The sequence below is a fragment of the Coregonus lavaretus genome (genome assembly GCF_964263955.1).
Source record: "Coregonus lavaretus genome assembly, chromosome: 37".
NCBI classification, from domain to species: domain Eukaryota; kingdom Metazoa; phylum Chordata; class Actinopteri; order Salmoniformes; family Salmonidae; genus Coregonus; species Coregonus lavaretus.
Genome location: NC_140024.1, coordinates 25,459,247 through 25,485,149, shown reverse-complemented (window position 1 = coordinate 25,485,149; position 25,903 = coordinate 25,459,247). Strand labels below are relative to the sequence as shown.

General features: G+C 47.2%; 1 protein-coding gene across 1 annotated transcript in view; it reads left to right on the top strand.

The window, feature by feature from the left end:
• The window catches only part of LOC311111387 (dmX-like protein 2), an 84,639-nt gene that overhangs the window by 53,396 nt on the left and 5,340 nt on the right, over positions 1-25,903 (top strand). The window contains 14 exon segments of the mRNA XM_084154104.1: positions 162-353; positions 467-543; positions 685-815; positions 2,855-3,103; positions 4,356-4,436; positions 8,870-9,060; positions 9,351-9,487; positions 10,018-10,103; positions 11,625-11,826; positions 19,649-19,766; positions 21,068-21,133; positions 23,238-23,324; positions 24,332-24,453; positions 24,548-24,794. Of these exon segments, the coding sequence (XP_084010230.1) occupies positions 162-353; positions 467-543; positions 685-815; positions 2,855-3,103; positions 4,356-4,436; positions 8,870-9,060; positions 9,351-9,487; positions 10,018-10,103; positions 11,625-11,826; positions 19,649-19,766; positions 21,068-21,133; positions 23,238-23,324; positions 24,332-24,453; positions 24,548-24,794 (1,986 nt within the window).

Here is a 25,903-nt window from a genome sequence, read left to right as displayed (position 1 = left end):
TATATATATCTCTCTCGCTCTCGCTCTCACCTCTCTTTCTCTCACTCTCTGTCTCTCTCTCTCTCTGTCTCTGTCTCCCTCTCCCTCTCTCTCTCTCCCTCTCTCTCTCCGTATAACCTCTGATATATTCTTGCTGTTCTTCTTTTTTTCTCCTCCTCCAGGAGACTACAGTAAAACAGCTCCAGTCCCCCCTGCCCCTCCCCACCACCCTCCCCCTCCTCTCAGCCAGTATCGCCACCACCAAGACGGTGATCTCCAACCCTGTCCTCCACCTCAGCAACCACATCCATGACATCCTCCACACCATCACACATATGGAGCTGCCGCCACACCCTGAACTCATGGACGACAGGGTATGTATGGTTCAGTGTCTGTGTGTGGGGGGGGGACTTTGCCAGCAGGACGCTGTATGTTTGTGCCTCCATGATTGAGATGAGTGTAATGTATGTCTCTCTCTCCTCTCCAGGTTAACCTTCTACACACCCTGGCTGCCTCTCTGTCTGCCTGCATCTATCAAGCCCTGTGTGACAGCCATAGCTACAGGTACACACACAACACACACACACACACAACACACACACGTTTTGATGACCTATAGTTTGAGTTCATACTGCCATTTCCAGTTGAGATTAATTTGAATGACTGTCTGATCCTGCCTTTGCTCTTTCCCATGGTGCCTTGCAGCAGCCAGGCAGAGGCCAATCAGTTTACAGGGATGGTGTACCAGGGTCTACTGCTGAGTGAGAGGAGACGGTTACGCACCGAGAGCATAGAGGAGCATGCTACACCCACCTCTGCCCCAGCGCAGTGGCCAGGTACACACACACACACACACACACACACACACACACACACACACACACACAGCTCTGCCAGTCACAGTAAATTAATGTCTATCTAACCATTGTCTGAGCAGACAGCCGAATGGACAACATGACTGCTATGTTTGCTGAATCTCTCAAGAGGTAGGGGAAGGGGAGGGAGAGCGTGAGAGAGAGAGAGCGTGAGAGAGAGAGAGCGTGAGAGAGAGAGAGCGTGAGAGAGAGAGCGTGAGAGAGAGAGCGTGAGAGAGAGAGCGTGAGAGACAGAGCATAAGAGCGAGAGCGAGAGAGAGTGAGCGAGAGAGAGAGAAAGGACAGAAAGAGAGAGAACAAAGATAATTGAATTGAGAGAGCAGGCAGTGAGAGAGGACTGATAGAGAGAGAGAGAGAAACACAGAGATGGAGGACTGTCAGAGAGAGAGATACAGAGAGGACTGACAGAGAGAGAGATGCAGAGAGAGACAGAGACGACTGACAGAGAGACGACTAACAGAGAGACAGAGAGAGAGAAACAGATGGTACTCAGTAATTAGAGCTCTGTAGCCTGTGGGGAATAAAACAGAAGGAGATGTGGGGATGGATGGATGTGTCACGCCATCTCTCCACTGTTAATATGTAGCGGGAATCTTATTACAGCACAAGTCTAATGCGTTTCTGCAATACATAACTCCTAATAATATCACGATAATATCATTAGATCAGTCCAATGCTGTTCTGTGTTGTGCAAAGACACTATATTTATTAAAGCCTTCATTTTACAAATCAGGAGTGTGTTCTGTAAAATGTAATTAATTCAAACGTATTATATGAATGTCTCTCTGTCTATTCTACCTCTATCTCTCTACCTCTCTCGCTCTCCTCTCTCTACCTCTCTCGCTCTCCTCTCTCTACCTCTCTCGCTCTCCTCTCTCTACCTCTCTCGCTCTCCTCTCTCTACCTCTCTCGCTCTCCTCTCTCTACCTCTCTCTACCTGTCCTCTCTCTCCCTCTCTCTCTCGCTCCCTCTCTCTCTCTCCCTCTCTCTCTCTCTCGCTCTCCTCGCTCTACCTCTCTCTCTCTTGCTCTACCGCTCTCTCTCACTCTCTCTCGCTCTCTCACTCTCTCTCTGTCCTCCCCATCTCTCTCTCTCTCGCTCTTGCTCTCTGTCCTCCACATCTCTCTCTCTCGCTCTTGCTCTATGTCCTCCCCATCTCCCTCTCTCCTCTCTCTACCTCTCTCTGTCTTCCCCATCTCTCTCTACCTCTCTCTTGCTCTCTCTCTCTGTCTTCCCCATCTCTCTCTCCTCTCTCTACCTCTCTCTCGCTCTTTCTCTCTGTCTTCCCCATCTCTCTCTCTCCTCTCTCTACCTCTCTCTCGCTCTTTCACTCTGTCTTCCCCATCTCTCTCTTCTCTCTCTACCTCTCTCTCGCGCTCTCTGTCCTCCCCATCGCTCTCTCCTCTCTCTACCTCTTTCTCGCTCTCTCTCTCTGTCCTCCCATCTCTCTCTCTCCTCTCTCTACCTCTCTCTCGCTCTCTCTCTGTTCTCCCATCTCTCTCTCTCCTCTCTCTACCGCTCTCTCTCTGTCCTCCCCATCTCTCTTTCCTCTCTCAACCTCTCTCTCGCTCTCTCTCTGTCCTCCCATCTCTCTCTCTCCTCTCTCTACCTCTCTCTCGCTCTCTCGCTGTCTTCCCCATCTCTCTCTCTCCTCTCTCTACCTCTCTCTCGCTCTCTCTCTCTGTCCTCCCATCTCTCTCTCCTCTCTCTACCTCTCTCTCTCTGTCCTCCCATCTCTCTCTCCTCTCTCTACCTCTCTCTCGCTCTCTCTCTCTGTCCTCCCCATCTCTCTCTCCACCTCTCTCTCGCTCTCTTTCTGTCCTCCCCATCTCTCTCTCTCTCTCTCTGTCTTCTCCATCTCTCTCTACCTCTCTCTCGCTCTCTCTCTGTCCTCCCCATCTCTCTCTCTTCTCCATCTCTCTCTCTCTCTCTCTCTCTGTCTTCTCCATCTCTCTCTCCCCTTTCTCTGTTTTTGTCTTTCTCTCTCCCCCCTCCTCTAGGTGTGTCCTCTCTGATTGCTCTGGTCCAGTCAGCCCAGAGTGAGGACCAGCCCAAGCTCAACGTGTTGCTGTGTGAGGCGGTGGTGGCGGTTTACCTGTCCCTGCTCATCCACGGGCTGGGCACGCACGCTGGCAACGAGCTGTTCCGCCTCGCCGCTCACCCCCTCAGCAACAAGATGTGGGCGGCCGTGTTTGGGGGCGGGGCTAAAATCATAATCAAACCCAAACGGAACGCCGAGGTCACTCCAGGTAAACTTAGTAGACCCCTCGGCTTGTAACCCCAGAGCTACTCTCTCTACCTCTCTCTTCCTCTCTACCTCTCTCCTCTACCCCTTCGTTTATCCTTTGTGTTCTATCCTCTGTTTTCTGTCTCCCCTCATCTCTCTCCACTGTCCTCTCTGTCCCCTGTTGTAACATTCTACTTGACCTTTTACCTTGACCTCTCTCTCTCACTCTCTTCTCTACTCCCCCTCTCTCCCTCGTGTCACCCCCCTTTTTTCCACTCATGCCTGAGGCTGTGAGATCAGATGCAAGCCCCTCCTCCCTCCCATGTCTATTCAGGTATACATAACTCATCCTTCCCTCTCCCCACTCCCCTCTCCACTGTGCCAGCTGATTTTGAGGCAGGTAGTCCTGAGCAGGGTCCTACCTCCACCCCCAGTGTCACCCAGCCCCCCCACACTGATACAGGGGACACAGCAGCACCCAGCTGTGAGTAGCATAGTTCCAGTGGGTTTGCAGTGCTGGGGTGCAGTGATAGACTACAGAGTTGGTTTTGCAGAGTGAGTTCTTGTCGTGGTAATTTGCGGTGCTGAAGCTGTATTGCAGTGCAGTAAATGCAGCTGATGTGGTTTTCCCCACTGTGTGTGTTCCTCAGAAAGTTAGCTAGTCTTTTCTGCAGGGATACTATTCATTAAAACTTCATGGTTGTGTGTGTGTGTGCAGGTGTGTGTGTGTGTGTGTGTGTGTGTGTGTGTGTGTGCAGGGGTGTGTGTGTGTGCAGGGGTGTGTGTGTGTGTGTGCAGGGGTGTGTGTGTGTGTGTGCAGGGGTGTGTGTGTGTGTGTGCAGGGGTGTGTGTGTGCAGGTGTGCAGGGGTGTGTGTGTGTGCAGGTGTAGGTGTGTGTGTGTGTGTGTGCAGGTGTGTGCAGGTGTGTGTGTGTGTGTGCAGGTGTGTGTGTGTGTGTGTGTGTGTGTGTGTGTGTGTGCAGGTGTGTATGTGTGTGTGTGCAGGTGTGTGTGTGTGTGTGTGCAGGTGTGTGTGTGTGTGTGCAGGGGTGTGTGTGTGTGTGTGTGTGTGTGTGCAGGGGTGTGTGTGCAGGGGTGTGTGTGCAGGGGTGTGTGTGTGTGCAGGCGTGTGTGTGTGCAGGTTTTTGTGTGTGTGTGTGTGTGTGTGCAGGTTTGTGTGTGTGTGTGCAGGTGTGTGTGTGTGTGTGCAGGTGTGTGTGTTTTTCTTCTCATCTCATTGTGTCATCCCTGTCTGTCTGTCTGTCACCATAGCAGCAGCAGCAGCAGGTAAAGCTAGAACGGACTCGTCATCGTCAGTGACCTCTGAACCTGACTCAGGGACTAAGGCTAAATCAGGTACTCACTGTGCTTTAGGCCTGGGTTAACTAACAGTGCATTTCCACTTAACACGAAAATGTGGGTTGCCGTGCTAGCTTCGTCCTCATGTGGGTGCTAGCAAGCACGTTAGGTAGTGCTAGGTATCAACAGCCAATCCAGTAGGGGGTGGAAGCTATAGTGAACTTCGATTGGTCAATAGCGTTGGTATATTGCAGAGTATTTGCATAAAGTTCAGCTTTCTCCAACTTTATTCCTGCCCTGTTCATGCTCCCTGGCCCAACGGTCCCCCCGCCCACTTCACTTCCCTACATTGAAAATGAATGGGGCATCGTTGTTTCATCGCCCCCATTGTGTTATGTGGAAATGCACTGTAAGGTTTAACCAGGTACTCACTGTGCTTCAGGCCTGGGTTAACTAAAGCTGAACCAGGTACACTCACTGGGCTATAGGTCTGCCTTAACTAAGGGTAAACCATGTAAACTCACTGGGCTATAGGTCTGCCTTAACTAAGGCTAAACCAGGTAAACTCACTGGGCTATAGGTCTGCCTTAACTAAGGCTAAACCAGGTAAACTCACTGGGCTATAGGTCTGCCTTAACTAAGGCTAAACCAGGTAAACTCACTGGGCTATAGGTCTGCCTTAACTAAGGCTAAACCAGGTAAACTCACTGGGCTATAGGTCTGCCTTAACTAAGGCTAAACCAGGTACACTACCTGGGCTATAGGTCTGCCTTAACTAAGGCTAAACCAGGTACACTACCTGGGCTATAGGTCTGCCTTAACTAAGGCTAAACCAGGTAAACTCACTGGGCTATAGGTCTGCCTTAACTAAGGCTAAACCAGGTACACTAACTGGGCTGTAACTAAGGTGGATACATAGTAAACGTGGTATTACACCTTTATTATGGTAGTTAGGATGTGATTGTGGTATTGTTGTTAGGTGCCTTTAAATATTTTATTTAAATAGTTGGTAATATTGTGCACTTAGAGGAACTAAGGCTAAACCAGGTAAACTCACTGGGCTATAGGTCTGCCTTAACTAAGGCTAAACCAGGTACACTAACTGGGCTATAGGTCTGCCTTAACTAAGGGTAAACCATGTAAACTCACTGGGCTATAGGTCTGCCTTAACTAAGGCTAAACCAGGTAAACTCACTGGGCTATAGGTCTGCCTTAACTAAGGCTAAACCAGGTAAACTCACTGCGCTATAGGTCTGCCTTAACTAAGGCTAAACCAGGTAAACTCACTGGGCTATAGGTCTGCCTTAACTAAGGCTAAACCAGGTACACTAACTGGGCTATAGGTCTGCCTTAACTAAGTCTAAACCAGGTATACTAACTGGGCTATAGGTCTGCCTTAACTAAGGCTAAACCAGGTACACTAACTGGGCTATAGGTCTGCCTTAACTAAGGCTAAACCAGGTACACTCACTGGGCTATAGGTCTGCCTTAACTAAGGCTAAACCAGGTACATTAACTGGGCTATAGGTCTGCCTTAACTAAGGCTAAACCAGGTACACTAACTGGGCTCTATAGTAATGTTTGGATCATAATTAATGGTTCCTATGTGTTTGATTCCATTAACTCCATTCCAGCCATTATTATGAGTCGTCCTCCTCTCACCAGCCTCCACTGCCTGGGTGATCTAGTGTGGAGCAGGAGTAACCGGGATGGTGTACTATAGTAACTGTGTTGTTCCCTCCATTAGCATGTGATTGTGGTATTGTAGTTGGGTGCCTTGAAATAGTTTGTGTGCTTCAACATATTTATTATTATTCACTAGATGTGGTGGTAGACAAAAAACAAATTCTGAACATTAGTGCTTCTGAATACTATTTTGGAAACAACCTGCAGTGATCAGACATTATTAGTAGATTGTGTCAAATAGATAGATATGCTTTTGTGTTCACATTTAGACTTTTCTTTGAAGCCAAGTGTTCTTTCAGGATGTGGGTGAAAGGGGGAGGAGTGGAGAAGTGTGGAGGGGAGAAGAGAAGAGAGACTGATAGAGGAGAGGAGAGGAGGAAGAGAGGCTGGTAGAGGAGAGGAGGAAGAGAGGCTGGTAGAGGAGAGGAGAGGAGAAGAGGAAGAGGCTGGTAGAGGAGAGGAGAGGAGGAAGAGAGGCTGGTAGAGGAGAGGAGAGGAGGAAGAGAGGCTGGTAGAGGAGAGGAGAGGAGAAGAGGAAGAGGCTGGTAGAGGAGAGGAAGAAGAGAGGCTGGTAGAGGAGAGGAGGAAGAGAGGCTGGTAGAGGAGAGGAGAGGAGGAAGAGAGGCTGGTAGAGGAGAGGAGAGGAGAGGAGGAAGAGAGGCTGGTAGAGGAGAGGAGAGGAGGAAGAGAGGCTGGTAGAGGAGAGGAGAGGAGGAAGAGAGGCTGGTAGAGGAGAGGAGAGGAGAGGAGGAAGAGAGGCTGGTAGAGGAGAGGAGAGGAGGAAGAGAGGCTGGGAGAGGAGAGGAAGAAGAGAGTCTGGGAGAGGAGGAAGAGAGGCTGGTAGAGGAGAGGAGGAAGAGAGGCTGGTAGAGGAGAGGAGGAAGAGAGGCTGGTAGAGGAGAGGCGGAAGAGAGGCTAGGAGAGGAGAGGAGGAGAGAGGCTGGTAGAGGAGAGGAGGAAGAGAGGCTGGGAGAGGAGAGGAGGAAGAGAGTCTGGGAGAGGAGAGGAGGAAGAGAGGCTGGTAGAGGAGAGGAGGAAGAGAGGCTGGTAGAGAAGAGGAGAGGAGGAAGAGAGGCTGGTAGAGGAGAGGAGAGGAGGAAGAGAGGCTGGTAGAGGAGAGGAGAGGAGGAAGAGAGGCTGGGAGAGGAAAGGAGGAAGAGAGGCTGGTAGAGGAGAGGAGAGGAGGAAGAGAGGCTGGTAGAGGAGAGGAGAGGAGGAAGGGAGGCTGGTAGAGGAGAGGAGAGGAGGAAGAGAGGCTGGTAGAGGAGAGGAGAGGAGGAAGAGAGGCTGGGAGAGGAAAGGAGAGGAGGAAGAGAGGCTGGTAGAGGAGAGGAGAGGAGGAAGAGAGGCTGGTAGAGGAGAGGAGAGGAGGAAGAGAGGCTGGTAGAGGAGAGGAGAGGAGGAAGAGAGGCTGGTAGAGGAGAGGAGAGGAGGAAGAGAGGCTGGTAGAGGAGAGGAGAGGAGGAAGAGAGGCTGGGAGAGGAAAGGAGGAAGAGAGACTGGTAGAGGAGAGGAGAGGAGGAAGAGAGGCTGGTAGAGGAGAGGAGGAAGAGAGGCTGGTAGAGGAGAGGAGAGGAGGAAGAGAGGCTGGGAGAGGAAAGGAGGAAGAGAGGCTGGTAGAGGAGAGGAGAGGAGGAAGAGAGGCTGGTAGAGGAGAGGAGGAAGAGAGGCTGGTAGAGGAGAGGAGAGGAGGAAGAGAGGCTGGTAGAGGAGAGGAGGAAGAGAGGCTGGTAGAGGAGAGGAGAGGAGGAAGAGAGGCTGGTAGAGGAGAGGAGAGGAGGAAGAGAGGCTGGTAGAGGAGAGGAGAGGAGGAAGAGAGGCTGGTAGAGGAGAGGAGAGGAGAGGAGAGGAGAGGAGAGGAGAGGAGAGGAGAGGAGAGGAGAGGAGAGGAGAGGAGAGGAGAGGAGAGGAGGAAGAGAGGCTGGTAGAGGAGAGGATGTGGAGAGGATAGAACAGAGGAGGAGAGAGATGGGTAGATAAGAAGAGTTGAGAGAAGTAGGCTTTATTTCAAAATGCCAAGTAGTTGATAAGAATCAACTCTGTAAAAAGGTGTGCTACCTTGTCTGCCCCTCAGAAGCCTTTCAACCAGCAGACAGAATATTATTAGAAACCTCTGGCCGTATAACCATTCACAACCGTCCTCCTTGTCTTGTCTCACAGTGATATAGTATTATGAGGTATTGTGATCATCTTGACTGTATTGTGTCTTGTAGTCTGACGTGTGTGTGTGTTGTACGTTCGTGTTTGTGTGTCTTGTGTGTGTGTGTGTGTGTGATGTACGTTCGTGTTTGTGTGTCGTGTGTGTGTGTCTTACGCTGTTGTATTCATTTGTCTCTTGTCTCAGTGGTTCCAGAGATAGTCACTCAGGATAACGGTCCAGGTTTGTGTAAAACCGTGTGTGTCCTGTATCTGTCGTGTCCACTCTCCTCTGTGTGTGTTTCTGTGTCTCTCCATGTCTTGAGCCCAGAGTTTACCATAACCATGTGACCTGACCAGGAAGACGATGGGCCCTAATGCTAACACAAATGCTGTGCAGGGTTGCTGGAGTCAGTAATCAATTCAGTCAATTCAGTGTATTTCCTGAATTGAAATGAAATTGAGCCTAAACCCTGGTGCTGTGCCTTCCTCCTGTACCCCCGAACCTCTCCTGGGCTCTACGAGGTGATGAAGACGATGATGAGTGATCAACTCCTCTTCATCTCTTACAAGGCAGCAGTCATGGAAAAATGTTTCTATAAAAAACTGCAATGTACTAACAATCTCTCCACCTCCTCCTCTCCCACACCCACCATCCCCTCCCCTAGCCGTGCCGGCCCCTCCCCCGGCAGAGGATGTGGACAGACTCAGACGGAGGTTTAATATGAGGATGCTGGTTCCTGGTCGTCCAGTAAAGGAGGTCCCTGCCACCCCCCCTCCCGTCCCTGCAGAGAGACCTGCATACAGGGAGAAGTTCATTCCTCCAGAGCTCAGCATGTGGGACTACTTTGTGGCCAAAGTAAGGCATGATGCAGCTCCTGCTCCGCACAACATCACTGTATACATACGCTCACTGACAAACCATTTGTTGGTACATACAGTCATTAAAACATCAAAGTAGAACAAAAACAAATAAGCTCTCTCTCTCCTCTCTCTCTCTCTCTCTCTCCTCTCTCTCTCCATCTCTCTCTCTCTCTCCAACTCTCTCTCCCTCTCTCTCTCTTTGCCCCCTTTCTCTCTCTCTCTGCCTCTTTCTTCCCCCCTCTCTCTTCCACCTCCCTCTCTCTCCTCCTCCCGCTCTCCCCCCAGCCCTTCCTGCCCCTATCGGACAGTGGAGCTCTGTATGACTCGGATGAGAGCGGAGCGGAGGATGACGACGACGATGATGATGATGCCTTCCTCTCTGACACACAGATGACTGAACACTCTGACCCCAACTCATACAGGTGTGTCATCATTGTGGCATTTCCTGTTTGACATCTAAGTTGAGTTCAGCTGTGGACAGCCCTTTGTGTTGGGCCATGGAGCACTGATTGTTCAGAGTATTTTCTACTAAGATTCAACACCCTAGCATGTTACCTGTAATGTCATGGTATGCTCTCTCTCTCTGTCTCTGTCTCTGTCTCTGTCTCTCTCTCTCTCTCTCTGTCTCCTCTCTCTCTCTCTCTCTCTCTCTCTCTCTCTCTCTCTCTCTCGCTCTCTCTCTCTCTGTCCCTCTCTCTCTGTCCCTCTCTCTCTCTCTCTGTCCCTCTCTCTCTCTCTGTCTCTCTCTCTCTGTCTCTCTCTCTCTCGCTGTCTCTCTCTGTCTCTCTCTCTCTCTCTCTCTCTCTCTCTCTCTCTGTCCCTCTCTCTCTCTCTCTCTGTCCCTCTCTCTCTCTCTCTCTCTCTCTCTCTCTCTCTCTCTCTGTCCCTCTCTCTGTCTCTCTCTCTGTCTCTCTCTCTGTCTCTCTCTCTCTGTCTCTCTCTCTGTGTGTAGTTGGTCTCTGATCCGTCTGGTCATGGTGAAACTGGCTCTACATAACGTCAAGACCTTCCTCCCTCTCACTGGACTGGACTTCATAGGTACACCCACCCACACACACTAGGGTTGAATGGCGGGAACCCGGTTACCGGGATTTACCGCCCAAAACCACTCCCTTTTCCCGGGATAAATAACTGCAAGAAACCAGTAAATTATAATAAATTATTTATATGAACAGCATGGCGTGAAATGGAACTGTTAAATTATATAAGATGTCTAAATCTGGCTTCTCTACGGCCTCTGCATGATGAATCATCAACGCTCAGGGTGGGGACAGACAGCCCATCTCAATATGGAGCGCATTTCACAATGCATGTAGACCTATCATCTCATCATGTTAACTTTTTTTTGTGACAGGTAGGCCTGCATTTGCTGCAGCATGGTCTCTGCTACAGTAATATAAAACCGAATGTGCGTCTACTTTACCCATCTCCATCTGGCTTTCGGGGGTCACCTTATGTTGTTATTGTAAAGATGTATTTTTTTAATTGCAGCTGCAGTTTTAAAACAGCCTATCACTCGAATATCGTTGCTTTAAATCAGTGCACCAGTGCACGCAAACTCTTGATGGCTGAATGTTAAATACCATCTCATGGGTAGTTTGAAAGAAGAGCGAACGTGCGATGGCGGTAGGCTATAGCAGTTATTTATTCAGACACATAACCATTCAATCTTCGTGAAGAGAAGTGAAATCCTTCAGCATCTCTTCTAGTCCTATATTATTCAAGGATGTCATTAGAATGATGATAAGGACAACGAAACTTATTTCATTTAACTTTTAAAGCGAGGAAGGAATGAAGCAACAATAGAGAGAGAAAGAGGAGGTAATGCTAATAACATTAGGGGAAATATTATGAAAGGTATATATGCATCAGCCTACTAATTATACAAATAGGCCCTAAATTCGCTAGCCTGTACTTGTAACTTTGTAGGCTGCATGTGCTGCACCAGAATCACATGTTCTATTCTGCTTTATCATGGTTTGAACTCCAGTCCATATAATACAGTACAGTAATACACTTCACACTCAAAAAGATTAGCCTACTGGATATAGTTTCATTTATTTACCCAAGAGATCATATAGCTAGCTGCATCTATGGGCTTTTATGTTTTTTCTGTCGTGTGTAATGTGCAGTGGCCTATATCATATTGGATAAGGGCACAATCATTTTTGCTTTTTTGGGCTTGGCCTCATTAAATGTCTTTAATGTAAGGCTCATCAAATATATTTAATGTATGGCTCATCAGGGTCAGGTGGCATCCGGCTTGAATTTTCAATCAAAGCTCAAATCAAATCCAGACATATGCCTATTTATATACTTTATAATGCTTTTGAATGACACTTCCGGTTTTGGCGGGAAATTCCGGGTTACCCGGGATATAAGTGATTTATTCTCGAGATGGAACAATTGTAAAATACCGGGAAAATATTCAACCCTAACAAACACACACACACACACACACACACACACACACACACACACACACACACACACACACTCGAGCGGCACAACCAAAACACTGTTTGTCTTCCTCCTATCCTCCTCTCCTCCCTCCATCAGACCTGCCGGTGACGTCTCCTCTGGGTAATGCTGTGCTGAAGACACTAGAGAACTGGGAGACCATGCTCCAGGAGAGGATGAATAAGTTTGATGGTCCTCCTCCCAACTACATTAACACCTACCCCACTGACCTCAGCACAGGAGGGGGACCCGCCATACTGAGACAGAAGGCCATGCTGGAGCCTGACAACACACCTTTCAAGTGAGTATTATTACATACACACAGATGCATAGTACACAGACAGACACATACAGTGTATATACAGTGCCTTCAGAAAGGATTCAGACCCCTTGACTTTTTCCACATTTTGTTACGTTACAGCCTTATTCTAAAATTGATTAAAACGTTTTTTCCCTCATCAATCTACACACAATACTTCATAATGACATAGCAAAAACAGGTTTTCAGAAATGTTTGCAAATGTATAAAAACAACAATAACTGAAATATCACATTTACATAAGTATTCAGACCTTTTACTCATTAATTTGTTGAAGCACCTTTGGCAGCGATTACAGCTATGACTCTTCTTGGGTATGACGCTACAAGCTTGGCACACCTGTATTTTGGGAGTTTCTTCCATTCTTCTCTGCAGATCCTCTCAAGCTCTGTTAGGTTGGATGGGGAGCGTCGCTGCACAGCTATTTTCAGGTCTCTAGAGATGTTTGATCGGGTTCAAGTCTAGGCTCTGGTTGGGCCACTCAAGGACGTTCAGAAAGTTGTCCCGAAGCCACTCTTGCATTATCTTGGCTGTGTGCTTAGGGTCGTTGTCCTGTTGGAAGGTGAACCTTCACCCCAGTCTGAGGTCCTGAGCGCTCTGGAGCAGATCTCTCTGTACTTTGCTCCATTCATCTTTCCCTCGATACTGACTAGTCTCTCAGTCCCTGCCGCTGATAAACATCCACACAGCATGATGCTGCCACCACCATGCTTCACCGTAGGGATGGTGCCAGGTTTCCTCCAGACGTGACGCTTGACATTCAGGCCAAATAATTCAATCTTGGTTTCATCAGACCAGAGAATCTTGTTTCTCATGATCTGAGAGTCTTTAGGTGCCTTTTGGTAAACTCCAAGCGGGCTGTCATGTGCCTTTTACTGAGGAGTGGCTTCTGTCTGGCCACTCTACCATAAAGGCCTGATTGGTGGAGTGTTGAAGAGATGGTTGTCCTTCTGGAAGTTTCTCCCATCTCCACAGAAGAACTCTGGAGATCTGTCAGAGTGACCATCGGGTTCTTGGTCACCTCCCTGACCAAGGCCCTTCACCCCCGATTGCTCAGTTTGGCCGGGCGGCCAGCTCTAGTAAGAGTCTTGGTGGTTCCAAACTTAATCCATTTAAGAAGGATGGAAGCCACTGTGTTCTTGGGGACCTTCAATGCTGCAGACATGTTTTGGTACCCTTCCCCAGATATGTGCCTCGACACAATCCTGTCTCGGAGCTCTACGGACAATTCCTTCGGCCTCATGGTTTGGTTTTTTCTCTGACATGAACTGTCAACTGTGGGACATTATATAGACTGGTGTGTGTCTTTCCAAATCATGTTCAATCAATTGAATTTACCACAGGTGGACTCCAATCAAGTTGTAGAAACATCTCAAGGATGATCAATGGAAACAGGATGCACCTGAGCTCAATTTTGAGTCTCATAGCAAAGGGTTTGAATACTTATGTAAATAAGGTATTTCAGTTTTTTGTCATTATGTGGTATTGTGTGTATATTGATGAGGATTTGTGGAAAAAGTCAAGGGGTCTGAATACTTTACGAATGCACTGTGTAAATATACACTGCTCAAAAAAATAAAGGGAACACTTAAACAACACAATGTAACTCCAAGTCAATCACACTTCTGTGAAATCAAACTGTCCACTTAGGAAGCAACACTGATTGACAATACATTTCACATGCTGTTGTGCAAATGGAATAGACAACAGGTGGAAATTATAGGCAATTAGCAAGACACCCCCAATAAAGGACTGGTTTTGCAGGTGGTGACCACAGACCACTTCTCAGTTCCTATGCTTCCTGGCTGATGTTTTGGTCACTTTTGAATGCTGGCGGTGCTTTCACTCTAGTGGTAGCATGAGACGGAGTCTACAACCGACACAAGTGGCTCAGCTAGTGCAGCTCATCCAGGATGGCACATCAATGCGAGCTGTGGCAAGAAGGTTTGCTGTGTCTGTCAGCGTAGTGTCCAGAGCATGGAGGCGCTACCAGGAGACAGGCCAGTACATCAGGAGACGTGGAGGAGGCCGTAGGAGGGCAACAACCCAGCAGCAGGACCGCTACCTCCGCCTTTGTGCAAGGAGGAGCAGGAGGAGCACTGCCAGAGCCCTGCAAAATGACCTCCAGCAGGCCACAAATGTGCATGTGTCTGCTCAAACTTTTTTTTATTTTTTTTATTTTTATTTATTTATTTCACCTTTATTTAACCAGGTAAACCAGTTGAGAACAAGTTCTCATTTACAACTGCGACCTGGCCAAGATAAAGCAAAGCAGTGCGATAAAAACAACAACACAGAGTTACATATGGGGTAAAACAAAACAAAATCAAAAATACAACAGAAATACAATTAATATACAGTGTGCAAATTTAGCAAGTTATGGAGGTAAGGCAATAAAATAGGCTATAGTGCAAAATAATTACAATTTAGTATTAACACTGGAATGATGTGCAAGAGATGATGTGCAAATAGAGATACTGGGGTGCAAATGAGCAAAATAAATAACAATATAGGGATGAGGTAGTTGGGCGGGCTAATTTCAGATGGGCTGTGTACAGGTGCAGTAATCGGTAAGGTGCTCTGACAACTGATGCTTAAAGTTAGTGAGGGAGATAAGTGTCTCCAGCTTCAGAGATTTTTGCAATTTGTTCCAGTCATTGGCAGCAGAGAACTGGAAGGAATTGCGGCCAAAGGAGGTGTTGGGTTTGGGGATGACCAGTGAGATATACCCACTGGAGCGCAGACTACGGGTGGGTGTTGCTATGGTGACCAATGAGCTAAGATAAGGCGGGGATTTGCCTAGCAGTGATTTATAGATGGCCTGGAGCCAGTGGGTTTGGCGACGAATATGTAGTGAGGACCAGCCAACAAGAGCGTACAGGTCACAGTGGTGGGTATTATATGGGGCTTTGGAGACAAAACGGATGGCACTGTGATAGACAACATCCAATTTGCTGAGTAGAGTGTTGGAGGCTATTTTGTAAATGACATCGCCGAAGTCAAGGATCGGTAGGATAGTCAGTTTTACGAGGGCATGTTTGGCAGCATGAGTGAAGGAGGCTTTGTTGCGAAATAGGAAACCGATTCTAGATTTAACTTTGGATTGGAGATTCTTAATGTGAGTCTGGAAGGAGAGTTTACAGTCTAACCAGACACCTAGATATTTGTAGTTGTCCACGTACTCTAGGTCAGACCCGTCTAGAGTAGTGATTCTAGTCGGGTGGGCGGGTGCAAGCAGCGTTCGGTTGAAGAGCATGCAGAAACAGACTCCATGAGGGTGGTATGAGGGCCCGACGTCCACAGGAGGGGGTTGTGCTTACAGCCCAACACCGTGCAGGACGTTTGGCATTTGCCAGAGAACACCAACATCTGGAGACGCCGTGGAGAACGTTCTGCTGCCTGCAACATCCTCCAGCATGACCGGTTTGGCGGTGGGTCAGTCATGGTGTGGGGTGGCATTTCTTTGGGGGGCCGCACAGCCCTCCATGTGCTCGCCAGAGGTAGCCTGACTGCCATTAGGTACCGAGATGAGATCCTCAGACCCCTTGTGAGACCATATGCTGGTGCGGTTGGCCCTGGGTTCCTCCTAATGCAAGACAATGCTAGACCTCATGTGGCTGGAGTGTGTCAGCAGTTCCTGCAAGAGGAAGGCATTGATGCTATGGACTGGCCCGCCCGTTCCCCAGACCTGAATCCAATTGAGCACATCTGGGACATCATGTCTCGCTCCATCCACCAACGCCACGTTGCACCACAGACTGTCCAGGAGTTGGCGGATGCTTTAGTCCAGGTCTGGGAGGAGATCCCTCAGGAGACCATCCGCCACTTCATCAGGAGCATGCCCAGGCGTTGTAGGGAGGTCATACAGGCACGTGGAGGCCACACACACTACTGAGCCTAATTTTGACTTGTTTTAAGGACATTACATCAAAAGTTGGATCAGCCTGTAGTGTGGTTTTCCACTTTAATTTTGAGTGTGACTCCAAATCCAGACCTCCATGGGTTGATAAATTTGATTTCCATTGATAATTTTTGTGTGATTTTGTTGTCAGCACATTCAACTATGTAAAGAAAAAAGTATTTAATAAGATTATTTCATTCAGATCTAGGATGTGTTATTTTAGTGTTCCCTTAATTTTTTTGAGCAGTGTATACAGTGGGGGAAAAAAAGTATTTAGTCAGCCACCAATTGTGCAAGTTCTCCCACTTAAAAAGATGAGAGAGGCCTGTAATTTTCATCATAGGTACACGTCAACTATGACAGACAAAATTAGATTTTTTTTTCCAGAAAATCATATTGTAGCATTTTTAATGAATTTATTTGCAAATTATGGTGGAAAATAAGTATTTGGTCAATAACAAAAGTTTCTCAATACTTTGTTATATACCCTTTGTTGGCAATGACACAGGTCAAACGTTTTCTGTAAGTCTTCACAAGGTTTTCACACACCGTTGCTGGTATTTTGGCCCATTCCTCCATGCAGATCTCCTCTAGAGCAGTGATGTTTTGGGGCTGTCGCTGGGCAACACAGACTTTCAACTCCCTCCAAAGATTTTCTATGGGGTTGAGATCTGGAGACTGGCTAGGCCACTCCAGGACCTTGAAATGCTTCTTACGAAGCCACTCCTTCGTTGCCCGGGCGGTGTGTTTGGGATCATTGTCATGCTGAAAGACCCAGCCACGTTTCATCTTCAATGCCCTTGCTGATGGAAGGAGGTTTTCACTCAAAATCTCACGATACATGGCCCCATTCATTCTTTCCTTTACACGGATCAGTCGTCCTGGTCCCTTTGCAGAAAAACAGCCCCAAAGCATGATGTTTCCACCCCCATGCTTCACAGTAGGTATGGTGTTCTTTGGATGCAACTCAGCATTCTTTGTCCTCCAAACACGACAAGTTGAGTTTTTACCAAAAAGTTATATTTTGGTTTCATCTGACCATATGACATTCTCCCAATCCTCTTCTGGATCATCCACATGCACTCTAGCAAACTTCAGACGGGCCTGGACATGTACTGGCTTAAGCAGGGGGACACATCTTGCACTGCAGGATTTGAGTCCCTGGCGGCGTAGTGTGTTACTGATGGTAGGCTTTGTTACTTTGGTCCCAGCTCTCTGCAGGTCATTCACTAGGTCCCCCCGTGTGGTTCTGGGATTTTTGCCAACCGTTCTTGTGATCATTTTGACCCCACGGGGTGAGATCTTGCGTGGAGCCCCAGATCAAGGGAGATTATCAGTGGTCTTGTATGTCTTCCATTTCCTAATAATTGCTCCCACAGTTGATTTCTTCAAACCAAGCTGCTTACCTATTGCAGATTCAGTCTTCCCAGCCTGGTGCAGGTCTACAATTTTGTTTCTGGTGTCCTTTGACAGCTCTTTAGTCTTGGCCATAGTGGACTTTGGAGTGTGACTGTTTGAGGTTGTGGACAGGTGTCTTTTATACTGATAACAAGTTCAAACAGGTGCCATTAATACAGGTAACGAGTGGAGGACAGAGGAGCCTCTTAAAGAAGAAGTTACAGGTCTGTGAGAGCCAGAAATCTTGCTTGTTTGTAGGTGACCAAATACTTATTTTCCACCATAATTTGCAAATAAATTCATAAAAAATCCTACAATGTGATTTTCTGGATTTTTTTTTCTCAATTTGTCTATCATAGTTGACGTGTACCTATGATGAAAATTACAGGCCTCTCTCATCTTTTTAAGTGGGAGAACTTGCACAATTGGTGGCTGACTAAATACTTTTTTCCCCCACTGTATGTATGTATATATATATATATATATATATATATATATATATATATATATATATATATATATATATATATATATATATATATATATATATATATATATATATATATACAGTGGGGAGAACAAGTATTTGATACACTGCCGATTTTGCAGGTTTTCCTACTTACAAAGCATGTAGAGGTCTGTAATTTTTATCATAGGTACACTTCAAATGTGAGAGACGGAATCTAAAACAAAAATCCAGAAAATCACATTGCATGATTTTTAAGTAATTAATTTGCATTTTATTGCATGACATAAGTATTTGATCACCTACCAACCAGTAAGAATTTCGGCTCTCACAGACCTGTTAGTTTTTCTTTAAGAAGCCCTCCTGTTCTCCACTCATTACCTGTATTAACTGCACCTGTTTGAACTCGTTACCTGTATAAAAGACACCTGTCCACACACTCAATCAAACAGACTCCAACCTCTCCACAATGGCCAAAACCGGAGAGCTGTGTAAGGACATCAGGGATAAAATTGTAGACCTGCACAAGGCTGGGATGGGCTACAGGACAATAGGCACATGGCCCCGTCCATCGTCCCTTTGATGCCATGAAGTTGTCCTGTCCCCTTAGCATAAAAACACCCCCAAAGCATAATCTTTAAGAGTGTGCTCATAATCTCAGCTCGTTACCTGTATAAAAGACACCTGGGAGCCAGAAATCTTTCTGATTGAGAGGGGAACTACACGGCAGGACCTGGTCAATGACCTGAAGAGAGCTGGGACCACAGTCTCAAAGAAAACCATTAGTAACACACTACGCCGTCATGGATTAAAATCCTGCAGCGCACGCAAGGTCCCTCTGCTCAAGCCAGCGCATGTCCAGGCCCGTCTGAAGTTTGCCAATGACCATCTGGATGATCCAGAGGAGGAATGGGAGAAGGTCATGTGGTCTGATGAGACAAAAATAGAGCTTTTTGGTCTAAACCCCACTCGCCGTGTTTGGAGGAAGAAGAAGGATGAGTACAACCCCAAGAACACCATCCCAACCGTGAAGCATGGAGGTGGAAACATCATTCTTTGGGGATGCTTTTCTGCAAAGGGGACAGGACGACTGCACCGTATTGAGGGGAGGATAGATGGGGCCATGTATCGCGAGAGCTTGGCCAACAACCTCCTTCCCTCAGTAAGAGCATTGAAGATGGGTCGTGGCTGGGTCTTCCAGCATGACAACGACCCGAAACACACAGCCAGGGCAACTAAGGAGTGGCTCCGTAAGAAACATCTGAAGGTCCTGGAGTGACCTAGCCAGTCTCCAGACCTGAACCCAATAGAAAATCTTTGGAGGGAGCTGAAAGTCCGTATTGCCCAGCGACAGCCCCGAAACCTGAAGGATCTGGAGAAGGTCTGTATGGAGGAGTGGGCCAAAATCCCTGCTGCAGTGTGTGCAAACCTGGTCAAGACCTACAGGAAACGTATGATCTCTGTAATTGCAAACAAAGGTTTCTGTACCAAATATATTAAGTTCTGCTTTTCTAATGTATCAAATACTTATGTCATGCAATAAAATGCAAATTAATTACTTAAAAATCATACAATGTCTCTCACAGTTGAAGTGTACCTATGATACAAATTACAGACCTCTACATGCTTTGTAAGTAGGAAAACCTGCAAAATCGGCAGTGTATCAAATACTTGTTCTTCCCACTGTATATATATATATATATGTATATGTGTGTGTGTGTGTGTGTGTGTGTGTGTGTGTGTGTGTGTGTGTGTGTATATATGTGTGTGTAGCTCAGTTGGTAGAGCTTGGCGTTTGCAACGCCAGGGTTGTGGGTTCGATTCCCACGAGGGGCCAGTATGAAAAAAGTATTAATGTATGCACTCACTAACTGTAAGTCGCTCTGGATAAGAGCGTCTGCTAAATGACTAAAATGTAAATGTGTATATATATATATATGTGTGTGTGTGTATGCATTAACACACATGCAAACCCTCGCACACATACACACACACACTCATGTTCTCACATGTTTCTGTGTGTGTCTCTTGTCTTCCAGGAATAAGAACCACATGTCGTTCCCTGCGAGGCGTCTCTGGCACTACCTGGTGAAACAGGAAGTTCTTCAGGAGACTCTGATTCGCTACATCTTCACTAAGAAGAGGAAGCAGAGCGAGGTAATGAGCTAAACTGGACCCCTGGTACAATCTGTCTGTCTGTCTGTCTGGCCCTCCACTTCCCCTACACCTACACCATGTCTATTCTGATACATCAGGTATCCTTTATTTTTGCACTACCGCTATTTACCTGATTATTGCTTACACATTAAAGTCAAATGGTAATTATATATTTCAAACCTAGATGTTACTTGTTGTCTTCTTTAGGATTGATTGTAAACGATCTCCTCCACTCCATAAGATGGATTCAGAAACGTCTCATTTTTAGCACCTAACTTGTTAATGATGAATTAAGTGGATTCAGAAAGGTGTCAGTTTAGCACTTAACTTCTTAATGAATACATACCGGGTAACTACTGAGAGACAAGTGTAAGATGAAGTGTTACCTCCTACAGTACATCCTCTCCTACAACATGCAACATGTCAGACAGATCATCTATCTATCTGGACGTTTCCTTAGAATCATCTTCACAACACCACAATAGTTCTTCAAACCCCAAATTCTATTGATGTATATTTGATATATTCTATATTTTGAGTAAGGTCCATAATTATTTAGGATTTTAAACAATTCTTTGGTACATTATGGCTCGATTAATTTAACTTCTGAAGAGTAGTGTATAACACACACACACACACACACACACACACACACACACACTTCTGTTGTTATTATTATTGTTTGGATGCCCTTGTATTATGTAATCAAGAACAGAGAATTCTGTGATGTCTGCACACTATCACTACTACTGTCACCACCACTATTATTAATATTATTATTAAAATGTTCATTATCATGTCTGCAGACATCCACTAACTAAGACAGTGAACACAGACATCTTATGTAGCGCATCTCCTTTCTAAACTAAATTATAACCACATACATAGATCCTGCTTTGTCGAGATTTGAGTATAGAGTTAAAGATGTTATTTCAAACAAAAGAGGAACCTTATGCCTGACTTCCAGTAACAAGCCTCTTTAATGTCAAAGGTGTGTTTATTTTAACTTTGGCATTGAGACCATGCCCCACCCTCCACCCACTGTCATTGCATAGAGAGAGACCTCTGCTATCTCCCCAGCACTCCACTCCACTCTGTTACCATGTGATAGGACATTGTTTGTGTGGGGAGAAGCCTTTGCCTCATTGACGTATTGACACACTGACTGTGTGTGTATCTACCATCCAGCCAACCATTACATTTTGGTTTTCTTCATTTCATGTTTTGTTTGTTTTGTGCATGTGTGTTGTGATGTGTATGTTTTTGTATTTGTGTTTGTGTGTGTGTGTTGTGCTGTGTAGTATGTTGAAGGCCATATGGATCCCCTCATCCCAAACTGTGTATCTGGAGCTCTCAGGTCCAACAAGGTAGTATCAAGGTGTTTGTCTGTACAGTATGAACTGGTACCTGCTCAGGGCTGTGAAAGTCTCCCGTCTAATCACCGCTGGACACACTTCACCTCACCATTACTACTCACTAACCCAACCCTACTAGGGTTTCCCAAAATGGCCAGCTTTTCCAGAAATCACGTTTGTAAGATTCCTGGAATCCGGAAGCAATAAGAATCTGCAGTCCTTCAACCAGGATTTCTGAAAAACTTTGGAATTTTGGGAAAGTTAGCAGAATTTGGCAACCTTACCTACTACCTCACATTCACTAACCCACTAATCTCATCACCGCACCCCACCGACAATGTCCGTCTCTACCCCCACTAACACACTGTCTGTCTCTACCCCCACTAACACACTGTCTGTCTCTACCCCCACTAACACACTGTCTGTCTCTACTCCCACTAACACACTGTCTGTCTCTACCCCCACTAACACACTGTCTGTCTCTACCCCCACTAACACACTGTCTGTCTCTACCCCCACTAACAGACTGTCTGTCTCTACCCCCACTAACAGACTGTCTGTCTCTACCCCCACTAACAGACTGTCTGTCTCTACCCCCACTAACAGACTGTCTGTCTCTACCCCCACTAACAGACTGTCTGTCTCTTCCCCCACTAACACACTGTCTGTCTCTACCCCCACTAACACACTGTCTGTCTCTACCCCCACTAACACACTGTCTGTCTCTACCCCCACTAACACACTGTCTGTCTCTACCCCCACTAACACACTGTCTGTCTCTACCCCCACTAACACACTGTCTGTCTCTACCCCCACTAACAGACTGTCTGTCTCTACCCCCACTAACAGACTGTCTGTCTCTACCCCCACTAACAGACTGTCTGTCTCTACCCCCACTAACAGACTGTCTGTCTCTACCCCCACTAACAGACTGTCTGTCTCTTCCCCCACTAACACACTGTCTGTCTCTACCCCCACTAACACACTGTCTGTCTCTACCCCCACTAACACACTGTCTGTCTCTACCCCCACTAACACACTGTCTGTCTCTACCCCCACTAACACACTGTCTGTCTCTACCCCCACTAACACACTGACACTATCTGTCTCTACCCCCACTAACAGACTCTGTCTCTACCCCCACTAACAGACTGTCTGTCTCTACCCCCACTAACACACTGTCTGTCTCTTCCCCCACTAACACACTGTCTGTCTCTACCCACACTAACAGACTGTCTGTCTCTACCCCCACTAACATACTGTCTATCTCTACCCCCACTAACAGACTGTCTGTCTCTACCCCCACTAACAGACTGTCTGTCTCTACCCACACTAACATACTGTCTGTCTCTACCCCCACTAACAGACTGTCTGTCTCTACCCCCACTAACAGACTGTCTGTCTCTACCCCCACTAACAGACTGTCTGTCTCTACCCCCACTAACAGACTGTCTGTCTCTACCCCCACTAACACACTGTCTGTCTCTACCCCCACTAACAGACTGTCTATCTCTACCCCCACTAACAGACTGTCTGTCTCTACCCCCACTAACAGACTGTCTGTCTCTACCCACACTAACATACTGTCTGTCTCTACCCCCACTAACAGACTGTCTGTCTCTACCCCCACTAACAGACTGTCTGTCTCTACCCCCACTAACAGACTGTCTGTCTCTACCCCCACTAACAGACTGTCTGTCTCTACCCCCACTAACAGACTGTCTGTCTCTACCCCCACTAACAGACTGTCTGTCTCTATCTGTCTCGTCAGTCCTTCTATAGCTGGACTTTCATTCTTCCTCTTCATCTCTTCCTAAATACTCTCCTCCCTCCCTCTGTAATAATGACCTATTCCAGCCCCTCTTCCAGCTCTGACAGAGAGGTGTCACATGGACCTAACCTGCATGTTCTCACTGAGCGCTCACTGTGCCACTGCTGTGCATGGCTGTGTGTCAGTGTAGGTGTGTTGTGAACGCTAGTGTGTGTTGTGGCTGTGTGTGTGTATGTAAAAAGGTGTAGTAAGCGATTGTGTATGCTAAGATATTGTGTGGCTGTGTACAGTATATCTGTACCAGGTGTACTAAATGATGCTGGGTGCTGTGATAATGTGTTCCAGGTGGAGGGAGACTTAGGCTACCCAGGAAGGAATGCTAAGATCATCCACAAGGAGTCTGACATCATCATGGCCTTCGCCATCAACAGGGTGAGAGACGTCTGCAGTGCACACAAACACACACACACAGGCGCGCACATGTACACACACACACACTCAAAGCTTTCCCATTTGATGTAGTTTCCCATTTTCAGGTGCCATGTTTGGCAGGTTTTTGAGTTGGACACCATAGAGATAAATGAGTAGAGTGTATTCCATTAGTCTGGCCAATAAGGCCTCCAGTTAACAGAGTCTAAGCTCTGTCTCCATATATACTGCCATACATTTTTTCAACTGGTACCGGGGGACCTTCAGATGAGTCAAAACAACCAACATATACGTGTTGGTGAGAGTCTCACCTTTACACAGAGGGGTCATATTAGTGTGTAGCTCAAACTGTTCGGACGCTACAGACAGAAGTTGGCAGATTGGCTGTACCGACTTCAGACGAGTCCCAAGACCCTTGTGGGGGTCGTAGACCAAAACGGAGAACACCATCGTGTTCATGAGAGTCTCATCCATAGAGGGTTTTTAGGCCAAACCGTTCCAACGCTACAGACGATTTTGTGAGAAGACCGATTTTCGGGTCTGATGGTCTGACAAACACCGCTCTAGCTCTGCCACCTTTCACCCCAAATGCGGAAGTGTTACATAGGCGGATGCGGTGGATTGAGACAGGTATCTCTAGCTTAAAATGACAGATTTTTATGGTTTTTTATTTATTATGCTAATTAGATTTCCACGGGGGCATGGACATTGACCTAAGGGGGGTTAACACACAGTACACCACATCTAAATGTTTCTTTACATTGGAATGTCCGTTCTACTCCTTCAGATTGTGGGAGATATTTACTGGCCTCTCTTTTCTCCCTCACTCCCCTCTCCTCCCTCCCCTCTCCTCCCTCCCTCCTTCCCTTCCCTCCCCTCTCCTCCCTCCCCTCTCCTCCCTCCCTCCCTCCCTCCCCTCTCCTCCCTCCCCTCTCCTCCCTCCCTCCCTCCCCTCTCCTCCCTCCCCTCTCCTCCCTCCCTCTCCTCCCTCCTCTCTCCTCCCCCTCCAGGCTAACACCAATGAGATAGTGCTGGCGTCCACTCATGACGTGCAGGAGGTAGATGTGTCCACTCTGTTAGCTGCTCAGCCCTACAGCTGGATAGGAGAGGACTTTGACAAGGAGTCACGCAGGTCAGTACACTGTTACACACACACACGCACACACACACACGCACACTCTTATGGTTGTTTTATGGTTGTGTTGTGCTTCTTTCTCTCCCCTCAGTTCTGATGACGTGGAATACCGTTCTTCCCACACTAACATCGCCCAGGCCTCCTCTACCCCGTCCCACTTCCTCCCCAAAGACATGGCAGCCTCCGCATCCATGCCCTGGCTGGGGAGTGGGCAGACCAGCATGGGAGCTAGTGTGGTACAACACACACACATACACATGCACACATACACGCACATGAGCGCTTACACACACAAACATCCTGCACACACACACAAAACATCCTCCACTCTCACACACACACACACACACTAACACACACATCCTCCACAACAGAGGTAATACAGCATTACATCACATGGGCTGGCAGGTAGCCTAGTGGTTAGAGCTTTTGGCCAGTAACCGAAAGGTCGCTGGTTCGAATCGCCAATCCGGCAAGGTGGACAAATCTGCCTTTCTGCCCTTGAGCAAGGCAGTTAACCCCCAACAACAACTGCTCCCCGGGCGCCAATGACGTGGACGTCGATTAAGGCATTCCCCCCGCACCTCTCTGATTCAGAGGGGTTGGGTTAAATGTGCAAGACACATCTTGGTTGAATGCATTCAGTTGTGCAACTGACTAGGTATCACCCTTTCACCCTTTCCATTTACTTGGAACTTGTCAGTGCGGTGTAGTCCAGTGAGAGATGTAGTAGTGTGTACTGACCAGTAGAGGGACACCGTACTCAGGAGTGAAGCCTCCGTCCCAGCCTGTCTGGCTCACAGCTCACCACTCTAAGCTCAAGGTCCTGTCTGTTTATTATGAAATCCCTATAGTCTCTCCCCACATTGTTCTGGGGAGCACATCAGAGGACTGTAAGACAGTACGGTTTAAAGCAAGCAGACCAACGTTCTTCTTTTAATGTTAGACGTCGTTGTCTCACCCTATTCCTCGCTCTCTGTCTCTGAACTGAGGCCCCCTAGCTGGACCTAGTCAGTCCAGTGAATATATGACACTGGTTATCTATCTCAGGCCAAACAGACAGAGAGATGAGGACTAAACAGGCTGGTAGATGAGTCTATGTTACCAGAGATAGGCAGTGTGTGTGTTTGTATGAGAGTATCAACATACAGATACACAGCGCTCACACCGTCCCCTCGGCTGCCCAAGGTACAGACCTGCGTCACCACATCACCCAGTTCTCAAATATGTCCCCGTTCAAGTGATAATTCTTCATGCTACAGTCAATATGGAGTACTGTTGCCTTGTACCAGAAGTAGAAATATGTCCTGTTCTAGGTGGTAAGTCTTGGTAAGGCCAAACTGTATGGAAAGACATACTGTCGTTCAGTGTCGTTGGCTTATACGATAAGTGTAAAATAGGTCCCACTTCAGATGATGAATCCCCTTTTAGAGTGAAAGGTTATAGA